Source organism: Phialemonium atrogriseum (genome assembly GCF_030411735.1).
Source record: "Phialemonium atrogriseum strain 8032-3 unplaced genomic scaffold QBC33scaffold_21, whole genome shotgun sequence".
NCBI lineage: Eukaryota > Fungi > Ascomycota > Sordariomycetes > Cephalothecales > Cephalothecaceae > Phialemonium > Phialemonium atrogriseum.
This window is the reverse complement of record NW_026848158.1, coordinates 546,755-562,095: the sequence shown is the minus strand read 5'-3', so window position 1 is coordinate 562,095 and position 15,341 is coordinate 546,755. Positions and strand designations below refer to the sequence as shown.

Below are 15,341 nucleotides of genomic sequence, written 5' to 3'. Positions count from 1 at the left end.
TATGGTAGCTTCCCCTTGCTCGAAGGAAGATACGAGGGCCGATCCGTAGACCAAGCCAAGATGTCTAGCTCGGTACATAATTACCACTCAACAGCGGCCATTTGCCTTGATGATTGGTGGGTGGCGACGGCAACATAAACCCGCATCCAGGGACCTTGGGAACGCAAGCTCCGATAGGGACTTCCGGTGTCGAGCTCACATGGGGTTTGTTGTGGGCGCCCGGTATACATGGAATACTGTCAGGGGCAATACGTTGTTGGTTGTTCTGATACAGTCCAGGAAGAAGACCCGCAAAGCTCCTCGCCACAAGCCGAGTTTTCCTTTTTCCAAGGGGAACGTACCATGCGGGTGACGGCTCGCTACAAACATATATCGAAGGCATCGATTCTCGAGACATCATCCACATGCCCTCGAAATCAAGTCCGGTGAAGCAACAAGAAGAGCAACCACCATGAGGCTGATATTATGGGCGGTATTCGCCATCACGGGCTTGGCCGCTCTCTCCCAGGCCCAGACTATGCCGACCTGTGCGGTACGTTGAGCCTCTGTCGATGCGGGGACAAGCACCGAAACAAACAAACAAACTAATCATGCTTGGTAGAGCGATTGCCTGACCACACATCTCAAGGAGTCATCGTGCGATCCCACAGACTTTGAGTGTATATGCGCGGATCAAACATTGATGGGCGATGTCGAGATTTGTTCAATGGGAACCTGTACAGTCGTTGAAGGACTCGGTGTGTTTGAACCCCCCCATATTGCCGCATTGCACCACCCCCTGAGGTTAACCTTTGCCCTTGATTAGCTGCCAGGAACGCAACGGCGACGCTTTGCAAAGAGCCAGTCCGAGACAGGAGTCTCGTTGCGCCTATTGCGACTGCGGTATCCGCTGCCATCGCCCTCGCATTTGTTCTCATGAGGATGTACGAGTGCTATGTTCGGAAGGAATACCAATGGACCGACCTCTGCGCCGTCCTTGCCATGGTGGGAACTTGACGATATGGTTAAAAAAAACCCGGGAAGCATCTGCTGACTTGCACTACAGGTCTCTTCCGTTCCCATGGATGCGTTCGAGTTTTTCAGTATGCCCATGTCACCCATTGCTCCTCGACATGAATATGTGCTGACAAAACAAATAGTGATGGCCGATGGATTTGGCAAAGACATCTGGACGCTGACCCCAGAACAAATCACAAACGTCGTCAAGGTAAGCCGCCATCACCAAGAGAAACGCGAACGTGGAATGAGGTGCGCGTGTACCTAACACTTCTCAGTACACCTGGATCACCCAAGTTACCTACATTCCAGCCATCATCCTGACGAAGGTCGCCATAATATGCTTTTTCATGCGCGTGTTCCCCGGCAGAGGAACCCAGATGTTGTGTATTGGCACCATAGTCCACTGCATGTTGTTCATGGTTACGACTACCATCACCGCGATTCTCGCCTGTGTCCCAGTCCAGTATGCCCGGTCGAACTGGGCTGGAACGGGGGAGGGCGTATGCTACCACAACACGGCCTTCTGGTGGGCTCATTCGGTAAGGGGGAACTCAATCATGCCGAAACAAGGGACGTTTTGCTGACTGTGGCCCGAGGCCATAAACATCACCACTGATCTGTGGATCCTGGCGCTGCCGGTTCCACAACTTCTGAAGTTGCAGCTCGGGAAGAAGAAGAAAGTCTATCTGATTCTCATGATCAGCGTTGGTATCATGTAAGTGGTGGCCTATGAAGACAACTACCCCCATCCCAATGTTGCACAGCTCACAGTACGATAGAATCACGGTTGTAAGCGTCGTCCGGTTTTCTGGTCTGGTCACGTATTCTGCTACGTCAAACCCAACATGTAAGTTGGAAGAAGGGCCCAAACTCGGAAACTGAAAGGCTAAACTCGTATGGCCAAGACAACAACGTCATGGTGGCAACCTACAGTGTTATCGAATGCAATGTCTCGATCATGTGCTGTTGTATGCCGTGCCTGCCAGCGTTCCTCCGCCGCGTCTTCCCCGACATGTTTGGCAGTACCGACCAATCCGATTACAAGGCCGGAAGCTACAACGTCGTCAAGTCTCCGTTCCAGAGCAATGCGTTCCCGAGCAATACGATCCAGAAGAGCGTCACACATTCGGTGTCTTACATGCCCCGCGCCGGCGATTCCGATGTGGTTGAGCTGATGGATATCGAGGAGAAAAAGCAAAAACAATATCATCAGTGGTAAAAAGAGGACTCGTGACACTCATTCGGGATTCCGGAAAAACCTGTTCGCCTCAGTGTTTGCGGTTGCCGAACGAAGCTTCTCTTGAGTCAACATGAGTAGTGCAGTCAAACAGGTTTCGCCTGTGTAATATTATATTTATAGAACTCCGCGGGATAGACTCTTTGCAAGGGAACTTCTCTGCCAGCATGAGCAGTCGGCTCCGGCCGAGGGCCGTGGGCAGGAAGTCTGTGCTCCCGGACCGGCGGCGAGCCGTCAATTTGTTTTCTGCCGGAAATGCTCCGTGGGGCATTAGGCAAGATGCTTCGTGGACAGGGGCGCGCCAAGTGGGGGAATTCATGGCATGGTGGCAGAAAAATTTGACAGGCCATGGCCAAAGTGCTACACTAAATTGCCATTGTTGCGGCCTGCCAAATGTGAAACCACCTGGCAGTAGTACGCCAGCCCGTTAACAATTGCTACAGCCAGAACCCTTGGCCACGACCAACCTGCCTATGTCTGCAGAGAGTTGCCTGTTAAAGTTCCTTCTCCCGTGGTACAGCTAGTAGAACCTGTTCCCTAGTTAGATAATTACGTCATCTATCCGTATTTAATCCGGATTATATCTCTGAGAAATGTGGGTACTTCATACGCCTTTACGGATACTTCCCTCTCCCACTTCCTTCTACCAAACCAGGATGTCACCATGGAGGCTGGAAGGTCCCAGCACTGCCGCGCTTACTCCCCCACCCCACGCTCTCCAGCCAGGCCTTCTGCTTCGCCCACCCTTTCCGGGTTACCTACCTACTATGTAGAGCTTCCCCTTGTCGCCAATTCCTTCTCCGTGGCTGTCATACTTGTCGCTGCTCGTTTTCTTGTGCATTCTGCTTCCTTCCTACGTATGTCTCATTCATCAAGCATTATATATATACCGTCCGAGCTATTGCGCGGTGAATGAGCATGTCGCTTCCGAGTCCCGCCGCCTCCACAGTCGCGTCCGTATCCGCCATCCCCCATTTTCCCATCTTGCCCCAGCTGACCCAGACATCTGATAGATCAGAGCACAGAGTCTAGATCCGCACCTGATATCGGCCTCCCCCCCTATTTTAGAACTCGCCATCAGACACTGTTCACAAGACGACCTCAGACATCCGATCAGACATTCCCGATCACTGCCTCGTTCCCGTGCGCCACGTCGCGAAGGTACGCGAGAACCCCTCCAAGTGGCCGCTTTTTTTTGCGCCGCAGCAGCACAAGGAAATTTGCCTCTCTCCCTCCCTCGACCAACCTCCACCCAGAATCACTGCGCGCGGCACCCGAGTGTTTCAGACAGCCAGCGCAGTCTAGCGAGTCAGGCCGCCAAATCCAGACAGCAGCTTAGCCACCGTCTCTGCCCATGCTGCCGTTCTTCTCCCAAACAACCCTACGAGCCATCTATCGAGGCTGACCAAGCGACGAACAAACAGGAGACATCAACAGTCGTTGGCCATCTGTTTCCCGCTAGACATAGACATTTACGGACACGATGAACGGCACGCAATCTCCTCAAGACTCGACGGGACAGAAATCGCAACAAGGCGCTGAGCCTGCTGGAACCGCAAATGGCGCCTCGGGTCTGATCAAGAAGCGGAAGAAGGACGGGCTCAAGCCTATCATCACAACCGAGAACTCGAATCCAGGGTATGTGTTCCTCGACGGCACTCATATATGCGCCGACCTCTGTCACACACCCAGGCGGCTCTGCCTTCCCTGACCCCCTTGCTATCACAATTTCCATCCTCATCAGGCGCATGTCTCCATTCTTATGCGTATATGCACAAACACTCGGCCCCTCCATCCACTTTAAGATGGGCGCGATAGAGGACACTCACTACCTTACCCCTACCCAAGGTCTGGGCGCGCCAAGCATGCTCCTTTGGCGCCTCCTTGTGGCGGGAGTGGCCTGAGCGTCTTTCCAAGAGCGGAGACCGGCTGAGTGAAAAAGCTGAGGAGGGTCAAAGCTTCGCAGTGCTTTGTTGTGTGGCTAGTGGCTGCAATTCCCCTCCCTCTCTGTGCCTTATTCCCAGGTTAATCAACACTTTTGACGCCCATTCACCATTATCGCGACCCAGCAGCCCTGGCCAGTTTGCTTTGAATCGTGCCGACTGCTCAATCTTGCTTTGTCCTCTTCACTGCTGCCTGAGCTTCATCTTACGACCTTCACACACTTCACAATGAAGACGATGCTCAAGTCAAGGTTTCCCAGTTCCCTTTCCGTTTTGCCATGTTTAATCATTAAATGCTGCCGAGTGCTTGGCCTTGGGGACACTTGCTTCCTAGCCCAAAAACCCCGCTACTTTTCCCACCGCCTCTTCAAATGGCGCCGCAGCGACCCGATCTCCCACCCACCGATCTACCCTTCTGGAATCCCCATGTCTGTGCTACTCGCGTTGCATCCCGCTTACAACCATCTTCTGAAATAGAGCCGCTCATCTCTCCTCGACGATGAATCACTCCAATGCCTCGTCCCCTTCCCCCGACGACGCCGCCGAGAATACAGCCGACGAAGAAGACTCGGAAGATTACTGCAAAGGTGGCTACCACCCGGTCACAGTCGGAGAGAAGTTCAAAGACGGCAAATACACGGTAATACGGAAGCTGGGATGGGGCCACTTCTCGACAGTCTGGCTGTCAAGGGATAACAGCACCGGAAAGCACGTCGCCCTGAAGGTTGTGCGCTCCGCCGCCCACTACACCGAGACCGCCATCGACGAGATCAAGCTCCTTAATAAGATCGTCCAGGCGAACCCCAACCACCCCGGTCGCAAGCACGTCGTCAGCCTCCTGGATTCGTTTGAGCACAAGGGCCCCAACGGAACCCACGTCTGCATGGTCTTCGAGGTGTTGGGGGAGAATCTCCTGGGTCTGATCAAGAGGTGGAACCACCGAGGAATCCCCATGGCCCTCGTCAAACAGATCACGAAGCAGGTGCTGCTGGGTCTGGACTACCTCCACCGGGAATGCGGCATCATCCACACCGACCTGAAGCCCGAGAACGTCTTGATTGAGATCGGCGATGTCGAGCAGATCGTGAAGAAGGTTGTTAAGAGCGACTCGGGTGACAAAGACAATAACCGGAATGGCCGACGCAGGCGAAGGACTTTGATTACCGGCAGCCAGCCCCTCCCGTCGCCCCTTAATGCGACCTTCAACCACTCGTCGCTCTTTCCCTCGCCAGGTTCGCATCAGAGTCTTGGTCAGATGTTGCACGAAGGTAAGCTTTGAGCTTTCTAGGCGTATCTTCTTCTCTGCTCCCAGACCGGAGCAGACCTCTACTCTAGCGGGCGGGGACATCTTCTCTGACAGGGACTTGGTCGGCTAACGATGGATCACAGGTAGCATGTCGAAAGAGCCATCACCGAGACCGGGAGAGGACAAGCAGAACCAGCGGGAGAAGACAGCGGACATCCTTACCAAGGAGGTCTCTGGGATCTCTCTCAACAAGTCAACGGGCGCCTCCGCGATTGGCGAAAAGAGGAAAGCCGAGGACATGCATGCCTTTGATATCATAAGCGTCAAGATTGCAGACCTTGGCAATGCTTGCTGGGTGAACCATCACTTCACAAACGATATCCAGACCAGACAGTATCGGTCGCCAGAAGTGATCCTAGGAGCGAAATGGGGGGCTAGCACAGATGTATGGAGTATGGCCGCCATGGTATGTTGCTGTTTCCCCAGCCTACACTCCGCTCTCCCCTCCCCAACCACGACGCTTGATCGCGTTTGTGGTACCGGTCCAGTGTCTTGCGCCTTAACTTTGCGTTTCTCGGACAGCATCGCATTGGCGAGCAGTAGCTGATTGACGGTGGTCCTAGGTGTTCGAACTCATCACGGGCGACTATCTGTTTGATCCACAGTCGGGAACAAAGTATGGCAAGGACGACGACCACATCGCACAAATCATAGAGCTGCTGGGGCCGTTCCCAAAGTCCCTCTGCCTGTCGGGTAAATGGTCGCAGGAGATTTTCAACCGGAAGGGAGAACTGCGCAACATCCACCGCCTGCGCCACTGGGCTCTCCCAGACGTTCTGAAGGAGAAATACCACTTCAAGGAGGAGGAGGCAAAACGGACCGCCGACTTCCTGACCCCCATGCTCGAGCTAGTCCCGGAGAAGCGGGCAAACGCCGGTGGCATGGCCAGCCACGGTTGGCTCGACGACACGCCGGGCATGAAGAGCGTCCGAATAGAAGGGCTGGAGGTCGGCAGTCGGGGCGAGGGCATAGAGGGGTGGGCCAGCGAAGTGAGGAAGCGCTAAGACGTTCCCCTTTTTGGCATGGCAGTGGATGAGCCTTGGCTACGTGTGATGCAGCGGGGTGGCATAACGTAGCCAGCGCTTCCAAATGATTCGAGACATGTCTAGATGATATTTTCTGTCGGTTGCGGGAGGGAGGGAGGGGGGCAGAGAGCAGAGATCCCCAAGACAGGAACGATCACTTCAAACCCCTAACCCGTGGCGTTCACTCGGGGGGGTTTTGTGGTATCAGCTTATTTGCAACGAGCTTCTCCTTCCCCTTATTTTCCTTTTTTTGGAGGAAGGTGGCATGGCCTGGGCTTCCCCCCCCCCCCAAAAGACACTGGGCGACCCCCACCACATTCTTCAATATCTAACGCCTGGATCACGGAAAGATTTCTGTTCTACACCGTCACTCTTCACTTATGCTTGCGCCCCGTGTTTTCGCTCATGTCAGTGGACGGGTAGAAGGGACTGGTGCTTTTCTATATTTTCGACTGTCCATAGGGAAGCATTCCTGTGTCGCCTGCTACTCTCCAGCGAGGCAGTGCCGCCATGGACATATGAGCCCGTGTTTCTTGGGGGGGCAGGTGAGAGACCCACGTTCCAACACGGTGGTGGATGGATGATGGATGGATGGGTTTGGAAAGTCTCCAACTGGTGGTAAGGAGGATGACTACTAGACACGTAACATGAACCGCATCGAGATAATAAACATCGGGGTCTCGGACATAAGGTCTAAGGCGGCGACGTCTTTAGGATGTTGGAACACTGAAAGGAATTTTATGATGGATGTCCCGTTGACTTGACCCTGGCTACTGACAGGCAGGGCTCCATGATCAGGAGGACCCGCGGTAGAAATACAAGAGGGTCGTCGTGCTAATAATCTTGGGTGACGGACCTGCAGGCTTCCCAACAGGTGTGTGCTTGGGAGAAAGATGAATAAATACCAGGCCGCCCTCAGCGAGATCTTGATATTGTGATGGCTTGTCCATTCATCAGGTCCACATCTGTTTCAAGAAGCCGTCAAACCCTTTCCAACGCCAACCTGCCCCACCCCACCCTCCTCTCAAGACGACCAAAAACGGGGATTCAACCAAACAAAGCACGCGTCGTGAGCCAGCCAGAGTCGTCCCGCCTAGCGCTTCCCCTTGCCCTTCTGGGTCATCTTCCTGAAGGCCTCCAGGCCGCCGGCGCCGATGGGCCGGTGGTCGGGGCCGCGGGTGCCGTCGAAGGTGCTGCGGGGCGCCACGGTGTAGCTGGCGGGGAGGCCGGCGGGGCGGGCGCGATTGCTGGTGATGACGGGGGCGAGCATGCGCTCGCGCTCGGCCTCGAGGCGGGACAGCGCCACGGCGGGCCGCTGCGTCAGCGTGAACTGCGAGCTCCCGGCGACGGCCTCCTGGCGCTGGGCCATCTTGGCGGCACTGTTTTGGAAAAAAGGGTCAGCTCGTGTGTTCTTGTACCGGAGCAGGGGAGAAAAAAAAGGGGTTGGGGTGGACAGAGGCTGACGTACACATAGTCAAAGTCTCGCGTCTCGATGTGGCGCTTCTTGTAGTCGTCGGTCCGCTTCAGGATGGGCCGGCTCCATTCGCCAAGCAAGCGTTCTGCCATGCGCTTGATGCTCACTTCGGGTCTCTTGCTGCGAGTGTAGAAGAGGACAACCTTCCCGATTCCGCTACTGAGCAGAACCTCCTTCTCAACCTGCATCTTGGTCAAGGCCGTGAAGATGTCGCGCTGGATGCTGTACGCTGGAAGGCTCCCGTCGTTCAAGGGCTCGAGGAAGTACTTGACAGACTGAAGGAAGTTGGTCTCCGGATCGAGCACAGCGTCCTGGACTGTGTTACGATTCAACAGAGCGGTGACTTCTGGGAGAAGCTTCAACTTGTGTACCGCGGGTTGGCCGTTTTCTCTGGCGTCGTTGTCCGCAACGCAAGCCCTCTCCATGCGCACTTTGATGGACGCAATCTGCTCGTCGATTTCGTCTTCCAGGTCCTGGGTTGGCACACATGTTAGCAACATTGGACTTCTCCACTCAGACTCTCATCAGCATAAGCAAAGCCACGTACGACTTCATCCTTCTTCCGCCTCCTCTTGGTGGGGTTCTTGATGGCGGCATCCATAGCCCGGTCCAAGGCCCTCCTCCTCCTTTCCTCGGGGGTTAACTCCTCCTCGTTTTCTTGATTCTGCGACGTCGGTTTAGTCGATAGCCGATTCTCGCCATCAGATCGTGCCTTGCGTGGGCGCCGTTCGGTATCCTCGATAAGTGTGGATCCGAGGTCGTCGTCGTCACGAGCACGCTTCTTGGCCCTGCGTCCCTCCTTGGGTTTCTTGGCCGTCTCCCCATCGGTCCGCTTCCTCTTCGCTGCCTTCAGAGTCTTCGCGATGTCCTCGTCGATATTGACAGGTCTCTCCTCGTAATCCTCGAACTGATCCTCGTCGATTTCGGACAGGAGGTCGGAATCCTTGTCAGACAAGTCGAGGCCATCTGCCGGATCTTCCTGAGGGACATTCTCCGTCTGGTTCTCTTCTTCGCGAGCATTGGTAGGCTCGACGGGAGAGCCTACAGGCGACTCGGCGTCAGACATATTGTAGATTGCAGTCGGGGCGATGAGGCGAATGTGAGGAGCTGCCTCTTATGGAGAATGAGAGAGGATCGGGCGGGCGTCGAGGGAAAGGATGAAAATGAAAAAAACTCGGTGACGGGGCCCAAAAGTAGCAGGTCAGTTTATCGTATATTATCGGTAGACCTTTTAAAGGCTGTCCAGCGTGGAGAGAGTGGATATCAGAAGAATGGAAATCGGTTTCTTTGGAGGCTGAGAAACGACCAGCTACCATTCACGGCCATAGAGAGAGAGGTACCTAGGTACTGTATCTTACATAATCAGGCTTGTTTTATCCGCCGAGTGAAATCCGCCACCCTTGGTGCCTCATTTCTCAGGCCACAATAAGTTTTTTGTTTACTTTGTCCTTTGTTGCCAGCGACGACGCTGGGGGCCACTGCTGTCCAAGAAAGATTGCATGACATCTCGACACTCCCAGAGTGTCTGATGTTATGTAGCCCACCCCCGACACCACTGTCTACAGCCACCTCCCAGACCTGCCCTCAACATAAGTCATGAATCGTCGGACTTTTGAAGGTCCCATGGACTGGGAATACCAGAACCAAGGTCCTGTGGATTTGTCCAGTCCTTTTGCTAAAATATCACGAGGACAAACGACGTGTGAGTTCTCAAAAAGCCTTCCATTCCGAATAATGTGGCAGCTTCCATACAATGCACGACGGAGGTCTTCAAACTGAGCGCACTTGTTGCGCCCAGAATGTCAAACCTAATTCCGTGATGTGGCACCAGCTGACAAGAAGCCTCTGCCAGCAGCATCGTTCAATACGCCGTCCAAATATGGCAAACAGGCCCCCAATCCCTTCGCTACTGCGACTTCAGGCAGATCACCCTCCAAGCAGCAGCCGCAGCCTCCGCATTCTTCCTTATTCAATCCTCAAATACAGAATAAGTTCTCGGCACCGCCCTTTCGCAACCCGGCTTTCACGACGCCGCAGAAACGCGTCGACGAGCTTGCCTACTCGGAGTGCTCCGGCGCCGAATCGAGCCCCGCCATGACCGATACGTCCGAGATGCCGCCTGATACTCCGGATCTCGACCGTCCCGACGACTTTGCTAAGATGACCATCACCCCCTCGACAGCCAACCGGGCGCTCTTCCACCGCAAGAATTCGGTCGGGGCTCGCGCTCCTGGAAGGGGCGAGGTGCCCAGAGGCAAGGCAGAGATCCAGCTCAGAGACAGGATACGGAAGCGGAAACGCCAGGTAGGCGACAAGGATGTCGGAAGCGTCCGCCATAGGGTATCGCATGATTCGGACGGTTCAGACAGCGATTGGGAGGCCGACGCGACGGGAAGCATGCGCAAGGGAACGGCCAAGGGCAGGAAGGGGAGTTCGTCAGGCCCCGGATGGTTCGGCAGTTTCCTCATGGCAATCGGCAACAACCCCAGCGTACCCGCCATCCTTTCGAGGTGGGTGCAGCTTGCTGTGAACATCGTCCTGGTTGGTGGGTTCCTGTGGTTCATCTATAGCGGGATTTCCATGATGCGGTCCGACCTCGCCAACGCTACAGAGAAAGCGCGCGCCCTGGTCTTGGCCGAGATGCAGGCATGCACTCACGAATACACCAAGAACAGGTGTGCCCCCAAGTCCGAGCGGCTGCCGGCTCTGGACAAGGTCTGCGAGGAATGGGAAGCCTGCATGAATCAAGATCCGTCGAGCGTCATGAAGGTGCAGGTGTCGGCGCGGAACGTTGCCGAAATCATCAACGAGTTTGTCGGAGTCATGAGTCTCAAGGCCTGGGTGAGTCTTACCCCATGACAAACACACTCGTCCCAATCTTGGCTTCTCCTAAACCCGTATCTACATTATGCTAACTCTGGATCTCATCTAGGGCTTCATTCTCTCGGCGCTCCTGGTGGCAATCCTCGCGAACAACATTGGCTTTGGGAAGCTTCGCGATGCATCCTATTCAGAGCCGGCGAAGGTGGCCAATCCGTTCCCATCGCAGGCAGCAGCACCGCCGATGCTGACATCGCCGCAACACGACTCACATCAGGCTTACATATGGGCGCCTATCGGTCAAACGCCGCGGCGGTTTAGACGAGAGATCTTTGCGGCCGAGGCTACCGACACGGATAACTCGCCAGAGGTGAAAGCTATCATGCCCCAGACGCCTTCAGGAAGGAGGAGTCCAAGCAAAGGGGAGAGAGGACGTAGTCCCACGAAGGGTTCAAGAAGCCCCAGCAAGGGCTATTAACCCGAGGAAGCCCCTGGTTATCACGGCTAGGTATCACGGCTAGCAAAGGTTGGTGGGGGGTTTCAGGCTTCAAACGTTGTACACAATGCGAACGGGCAGCTGGATGCTTGGTGCTGGGTGCTGGGCTGGTTTGGATGGCGTTCAGGGGTTCGCATGCAAAGCAGGACGATGCGACCGTGCAAATAAAAAAGAAACCTTATTTTTCCCTTTTTTTTTTTTTTTTTTCTCCCCCGGCGAGTTTAAATGACTTTATCTGGAGATTGCATGATCCACGCAGGGTTCCCCCCACTCCCGACGAGACCCACCCAACCGCGCGATACATTGTATCCATTCCCACTGCCTTCTAGCCCCGGGCCATCATCTCCTGGTTCGATGTTTGATTTGCGATCTAGCCTTGTAGACCCGACCCCGGCCTTTCTTGGAAACTTTTGCTTTTCCCTTTTTCTTTTCCAACCCCCCGCCCTCTCCCTATCTCGCCAGTGCCCGTACCATTTCGTTGCTGCGCTGGCTGATGGTTTTTCCGCCACGCGACGGTGATAGCACGTGTCTGTCAAAGGTTCATGAAAACACACCTTGGTGTGTGGGCTCGCAGCGAGAGCCTCTGCCGCGGTGCTGTCAAGCTCCAGCATGGAGCCCATGGAGGAGGACTCTTCGTCCGGAACTCTCAAAGCGCAACCGCAAACCGCGTCTTCCGGTCCCGGAGCTCCCGCGACACAGCCCGCCCCCGCACCTGTGCCAATCCCGCCTGCGGGAGGTAGCTCGTCGGGCATATCAACTGACCCGCCCGGCTATTCCAAACGGAGACGGGGCCTGGGCGTCGTCACCCCCAATGCTTGCACCGAATGTCGCAAGAAGCGCGCAAAGGTAAGTACAGCACCGACCCACCTGTCCTCGCCCCCCTCGCCGGTTGAGGTGCTGTATCCTGACTTGGCCATGTCGCGTTTGCGCAGTGCGACGGCCGGAGACCATGCACCAGGTGCAAGTCCCAGAAAGACGTCGAATGCGTCTACGAGATCCCCGTCCGCCAGTCGAAGGAGAACCTCCGCCACGAGATCGAGCAATTGAGGCGCCAGCAACGCAACAGCGGCTCCGTCTTCGCTGCCCTCGTCCAGCCCAACCTGTGGGAGGAGGTGTTGGCGCGTCTGCGAAGTGGCCAGAGCGTCGAGAGCATATCTGAGTGGTTGGACGGGACGCTGCCATCTGGAGGAAGTGCGATTCCTGTTATCAACCGTGCTCTCAACCCGTCGACCGGGTTCTCCAGTGGCTATGCAGGTCCTGGAGCAAGCTCGTACGCACGCCTGGGCTCTGGGCCGAGCGCCGTCAGCCCTGTGTCTAGTCAGCACCCTCAAGGCATCCGCCAGGATACTGACCACAACAGCCCCTGGGCCGATCCCTTCTCTTCGCACAGCCAGACCGTTTCTACAAGAAGCAGCTCGCACCCAGATGGCAGGGCTTGGGGCTCTGAAACCGTCAGGGGCGGTCGCCAGTCCAAAGTTGGCTCCTGGCTCGAGAGCCAAGACCAGCCAGCCAACTCAACAGGCGGTATGATCGAGCAGCTGCTTCCGCCAGAGCTGCCAGAATTGAAGGTGCCTGCCGGGGCGTGGACGGGTATCACTTCGGATCTCAACCTGGTCCAGCACCTGCTTGCGCTCTACTTCTGCTGGGAATACCCGACCTTTGCCTCGTTCAGCAAGGAGCACTTCCTCAGGGACTTCCAAGACGGCCGTGGGAGGTTTTGCTCTTCCATCCTTGTCAACGCCCTGCTTGCCCTGGGTTGCCGTTTCTCGAGCCAACCAAACACGCGCGCAAACCCCAACGACCCGTACACCTCGGGCGATCACTTTTTCAAGGAGAGCCAGAGGCTGTTCTGCCAAGAGGAGGACCACCACAAGCTCACCACTATCCAGGCCTTGGGCATAATGTCCATCAGGGAGGCCAGCTGTGGACGGGATTCCGAGAGTTGGTACTACGCTGGCCAGAGCATACGCCTGGCGATCGAGATGGGCCTGCACCAGGTCACTGGCGACAGCGGTGACGAGGACGAGACCGCCGTCCAGGCGGCTACCTTCTGGGGGGCCTTTGCTCTAGACCAGTGAGTTTGGTCGCGGCCCAATTGCCGCCAGGGGAGTGGTTCCCAAGATTTCGCTGACGAATGCCGTACTTAGCGCATGGTCATTAGCGACTGGCTCCCTCCCGCAGACATCATGTTTCCCCGACTTACCGCCCAAGCCGGCCATAATTGATGATATAGAGGCGTCGCTGTGGATCCCCTACACTGACGATGGTGAGTTGGGGCGACCCCCGGCCATTCCTTCCTAGCTTCCAGCTGAAGGGGCAACCGGGGCCGAAGGCTGACGATTTTTACCCTCCCAGGCCTTCCATTACAGAGACCGTGCGAGCAGCCGTCAAACGTACGATCTGTGTACAAGTGCTTCTGCGAGCTCAGCGAGCTTGTTCACCAGTCGCTGTACATACTCCATTCTCCTGGCCGACCGCTCACCAGTCGGGACCTGCTCAAGATTTACACGCAGTACCTGAACTGGTACGACAAGATCCCCGAGGTCTTACGGTTGGGCCACAACTTCACACCAGCCGTCCTCTTCGCACAGTAAGCAACGAGCCCTACTTGACTTGCTGTGTAGGGATCTCTCGCTGATCGCGCCCGTCACCTCCAGCATGTATTATCACTTCGCCATCCTGCTGCTCTTCCGGCCTCTAATCAAGCTCCGCATCATCGGCTCAAGCATAACGCCGCGCGACGTGTGCACACAAGCCGCCGACGCCATCCAGGGCCTCCTGCGGTCATATTCGCAGCTCTATACGCTGAGGCGCACGCCTTCGTTCGTGCCATACTTTGTGCTAACCTCGTCTATCATGCACCTCGCCGTCGGGGCATCAACGACTTCGACATCGTCGTCGGGGCAAGGCGACAGATCACACGAGGCGGCCGAAGGAGGCCAGCCGGGACCGGGTCAGGGCAAGGTCCAGCCGCACGTGGCGGAAGCAATCAGCCGGGGGATTGCTGACCTTACAGAAATGGCCCCGTGTCACCACTTTGCAGAGCAGGCGCTGAATATCCTGCGATACCTGGCCAAGAAGTGGCAAATCGACGTCGACATCAAGAGTGAACCGAAGGTCGAAGGTGTTGCCGACGACGGGCGGTCGACGAGGCCGGTCACCAGCAGCCTCAACTTCTTCGCCCCCAACTTCAACGAGCAGGATTTCATGTGTAATTGGGGCGCCACGCCAACGCCACCCCAGCCCGACCGGCGGGCCGAGGCGCGCGAGACCACCAGGGAACCATTGCCGCTTATGAAAGACCCCGTGGAGAATCCCCTCTTCTGGCCGTTCCCGATGCAAGGGAGGCCGATGATCCCAAGCGGCCCGTTGCTGAGGGAGGCGGGATTCGAGCTGATCTGATATAACGACGAAACACAGTGGACCTCCTCCTCACACCTTGGTTACCCCCTTTCCAAATACGGATGGATACTGGGGTCCGGGGTTTTTCTTTCTTTTTTTTTCCTTTTTTTTTTCTTGCACTACCTGAGGTATTCTTTCCTGGCTGGCAGGGGAATCCCCTCCCCCTCCCCTCCTCCGCACCAAACACAAGGAAGAGAAGAGAAGAGAAGAGTAAGAAGAAGAAAAGAACAAGGAGAAAGGGAAATAGGGAAACAGAGAAACAACATCGTATCAGTAGTGTATGTATTTACATGGACGGATTAGACTATCACCAGAGCCTGGTGAGGTCCACACAGGAAACACGGCGTGGTAGGGGTTTTGGCGCTAGAGCATACCAACTAGATACCAAAAAGGCACAGGCAGGAAAAGTCACTTGGAGGAACCTCAAGGTCGGTCTGCCGTGTCGGCGTGTCGGCGTACTCGGGGAGCTTTGACCTTCCAATTTTACTTGGGCACCCCAACCATACGTGGGTACTGTACCTAGGTACCTAGGTACCTAAAGGTACCCTGGATAGTACACATGTAAGCAGGTATACAGATTAGGTACCTACATACCTCCATGCATTTACTTGCTTCCCGACGGGAAACAAGGCAAAAAAT

General features: G+C 55.7%; 5 protein-coding genes across 5 annotated transcripts; 4 read left to right on the top strand and 1 right to left on the bottom strand.

The window, feature by feature from the left end:
* The first annotated feature begins 352 nt into the window (after positions 1-352).
* QBC33DRAFT_545771 (uncharacterized protein) lies at positions 353-2,386 on the top strand. The gene is made up of 9 exons (XM_060428598.1): positions 353-532; positions 602-737; positions 806-984; positions 1,046-1,082; positions 1,140-1,207; positions 1,275-1,538; positions 1,596-1,714; positions 1,779-1,846; positions 1,905-2,386. The coding sequence occupies exons 1-9, from the start codon at positions 452-454 to the stop codon at positions 2,216-2,218; spliced, it is 1,266 nt and encodes a 421-aa protein (XP_060281325.1). The 5' UTR covers positions 353-451; the 3' UTR covers positions 2,219-2,386.
* Positions 2,387-3,719: 1,333 nt separating this feature from the next.
* QBC33DRAFT_580001 (protein kinase dsk1) lies at positions 3,720-6,489 on the top strand (the record flags this gene model as incomplete). The annotated part of the gene is made up of 4 exons (XM_060431173.1): positions 3,720-3,874; positions 4,657-5,447; positions 5,569-5,891; positions 6,049-6,489. The coding sequence occupies 4 exons, from the start codon at positions 3,720-3,722 to the stop codon at positions 6,487-6,489; spliced, it is 1,710 nt and encodes a 569-aa protein (XP_060281324.1).
* Positions 6,490-7,237: 748 nt separating this feature from the next.
* Positions 7,238-9,298, bottom strand: QBC33DRAFT_545759 (transcription factor iws-1). The gene is made up of 3 exons (XM_060428597.1): positions 8,532-9,298; positions 7,979-8,457; positions 7,238-7,889 (listed from the first exon to the last, which is right to left on the bottom strand). Exons 1-3 carry the CDS (start codon positions 9,048-9,050, stop codon positions 7,604-7,606), a joined length of 1,284 nt encoding a protein of 427 aa, XP_060281323.1. The 5' UTR covers positions 9,051-9,298; the 3' UTR covers positions 7,238-7,603.
* A 152-nt stretch (positions 9,299-9,450) lies between these two features.
* QBC33DRAFT_545756 (Di-sulfide bridge nucleocytoplasmic transport domain-containing protein) lies at positions 9,451-11,514 on the top strand. The gene is made up of 3 exons (XM_060428596.1): positions 9,451-9,686; positions 9,840-10,825; positions 10,917-11,514. The coding sequence occupies exons 1-3, from the start codon at positions 9,581-9,583 to the stop codon at positions 11,280-11,282; spliced, it is 1,458 nt and encodes a 485-aa protein (XP_060281322.1). The 5' UTR covers positions 9,451-9,580; the 3' UTR covers positions 11,283-11,514.
* A 68-nt stretch (positions 11,515-11,582) lies between these two features.
* QBC33DRAFT_621706 (fungal-specific transcription factor domain-containing protein) lies at positions 11,583-14,702 on the top strand (the record flags this gene model as incomplete). Its single annotated transcript, XM_060432818.1, has 5 exons — positions 11,583-12,146; positions 12,233-13,374; positions 13,448-13,566; positions 13,656-13,890; positions 13,925-14,702. The coding sequence occupies exons 1-5, from the start codon at positions 11,910-11,912 to the stop codon at positions 14,700-14,702; spliced, it is 2,511 nt and encodes an 836-aa protein (XP_060281321.1). The 5' UTR covers positions 11,583-11,909.
* Between the last annotated feature and the right edge of the window lie 639 nt (positions 14,703-15,341).

What these genes read in the sequence shown, in the direction of transcription:
- QBC33DRAFT_545771 (XM_060428598.1), top strand. Translation starts at nt 452, where the DNA reads ATGAGGCTGATATTATGGGCGGTATTCGCCATCACGGGCTTGGCCGCT. An exon ending in AGACTATGCCGACCTGTGCG is followed by an intron (nt 533 to 601) that starts GTACGTTGAGCC and finishes CATGCTTGGTAG; the next exon opens with AGCGATTGCCTGACCACACA. An exon ending in TGCTACGTCAAACCCAACAT is followed by an intron (nt 1,847 to 1,904) that starts GTAAGTTGGAAG and finishes CGTATGGCCAAG; the next exon opens with ACAACAACGTCATGGTGGCA.
- QBC33DRAFT_545759 (XM_060428597.1), bottom strand. Translation starts at nt 9,050, where the DNA reads ATGTCTGACGCCGAGTCGCCTGTAGGCTCTCCCGTCGAGCCTACCAAT. An exon ending in GGCGGAAGAAGGATGAAGTC is followed by an intron (nt 8,458 to 8,531) that starts GTACGTGGCTTT and finishes GTGCCAACCCAG; the next exon opens with GACCTGGAAGACGAAATCGA. An exon ending in ACGCGAGACTTTGACTATGT is followed by an intron (nt 7,890 to 7,978) that starts GTACGTCAGCCT and finishes TTTCCAAAACAG; the next exon opens with TGCCGCCAAGATGGCCCAGC.
- QBC33DRAFT_545756 (XM_060428596.1), top strand. Translation starts at nt 9,581, where the DNA reads ATGAATCGTCGGACTTTTGAAGGTCCCATGGACTGGGAATACCAGAAC. An exon ending in ATCACGAGGACAAACGACGT is followed by an intron (nt 9,687 to 9,839) that starts GTGAGTTCTCAA and finishes CTCTGCCAGCAG; the next exon opens with CATCGTTCAATACGCCGTCC. An exon ending in TCATGAGTCTCAAGGCCTGG is followed by an intron (nt 10,826 to 10,916) that starts GTGAGTCTTACC and finishes GATCTCATCTAG; the next exon opens with GGCTTCATTCTCTCGGCGCT.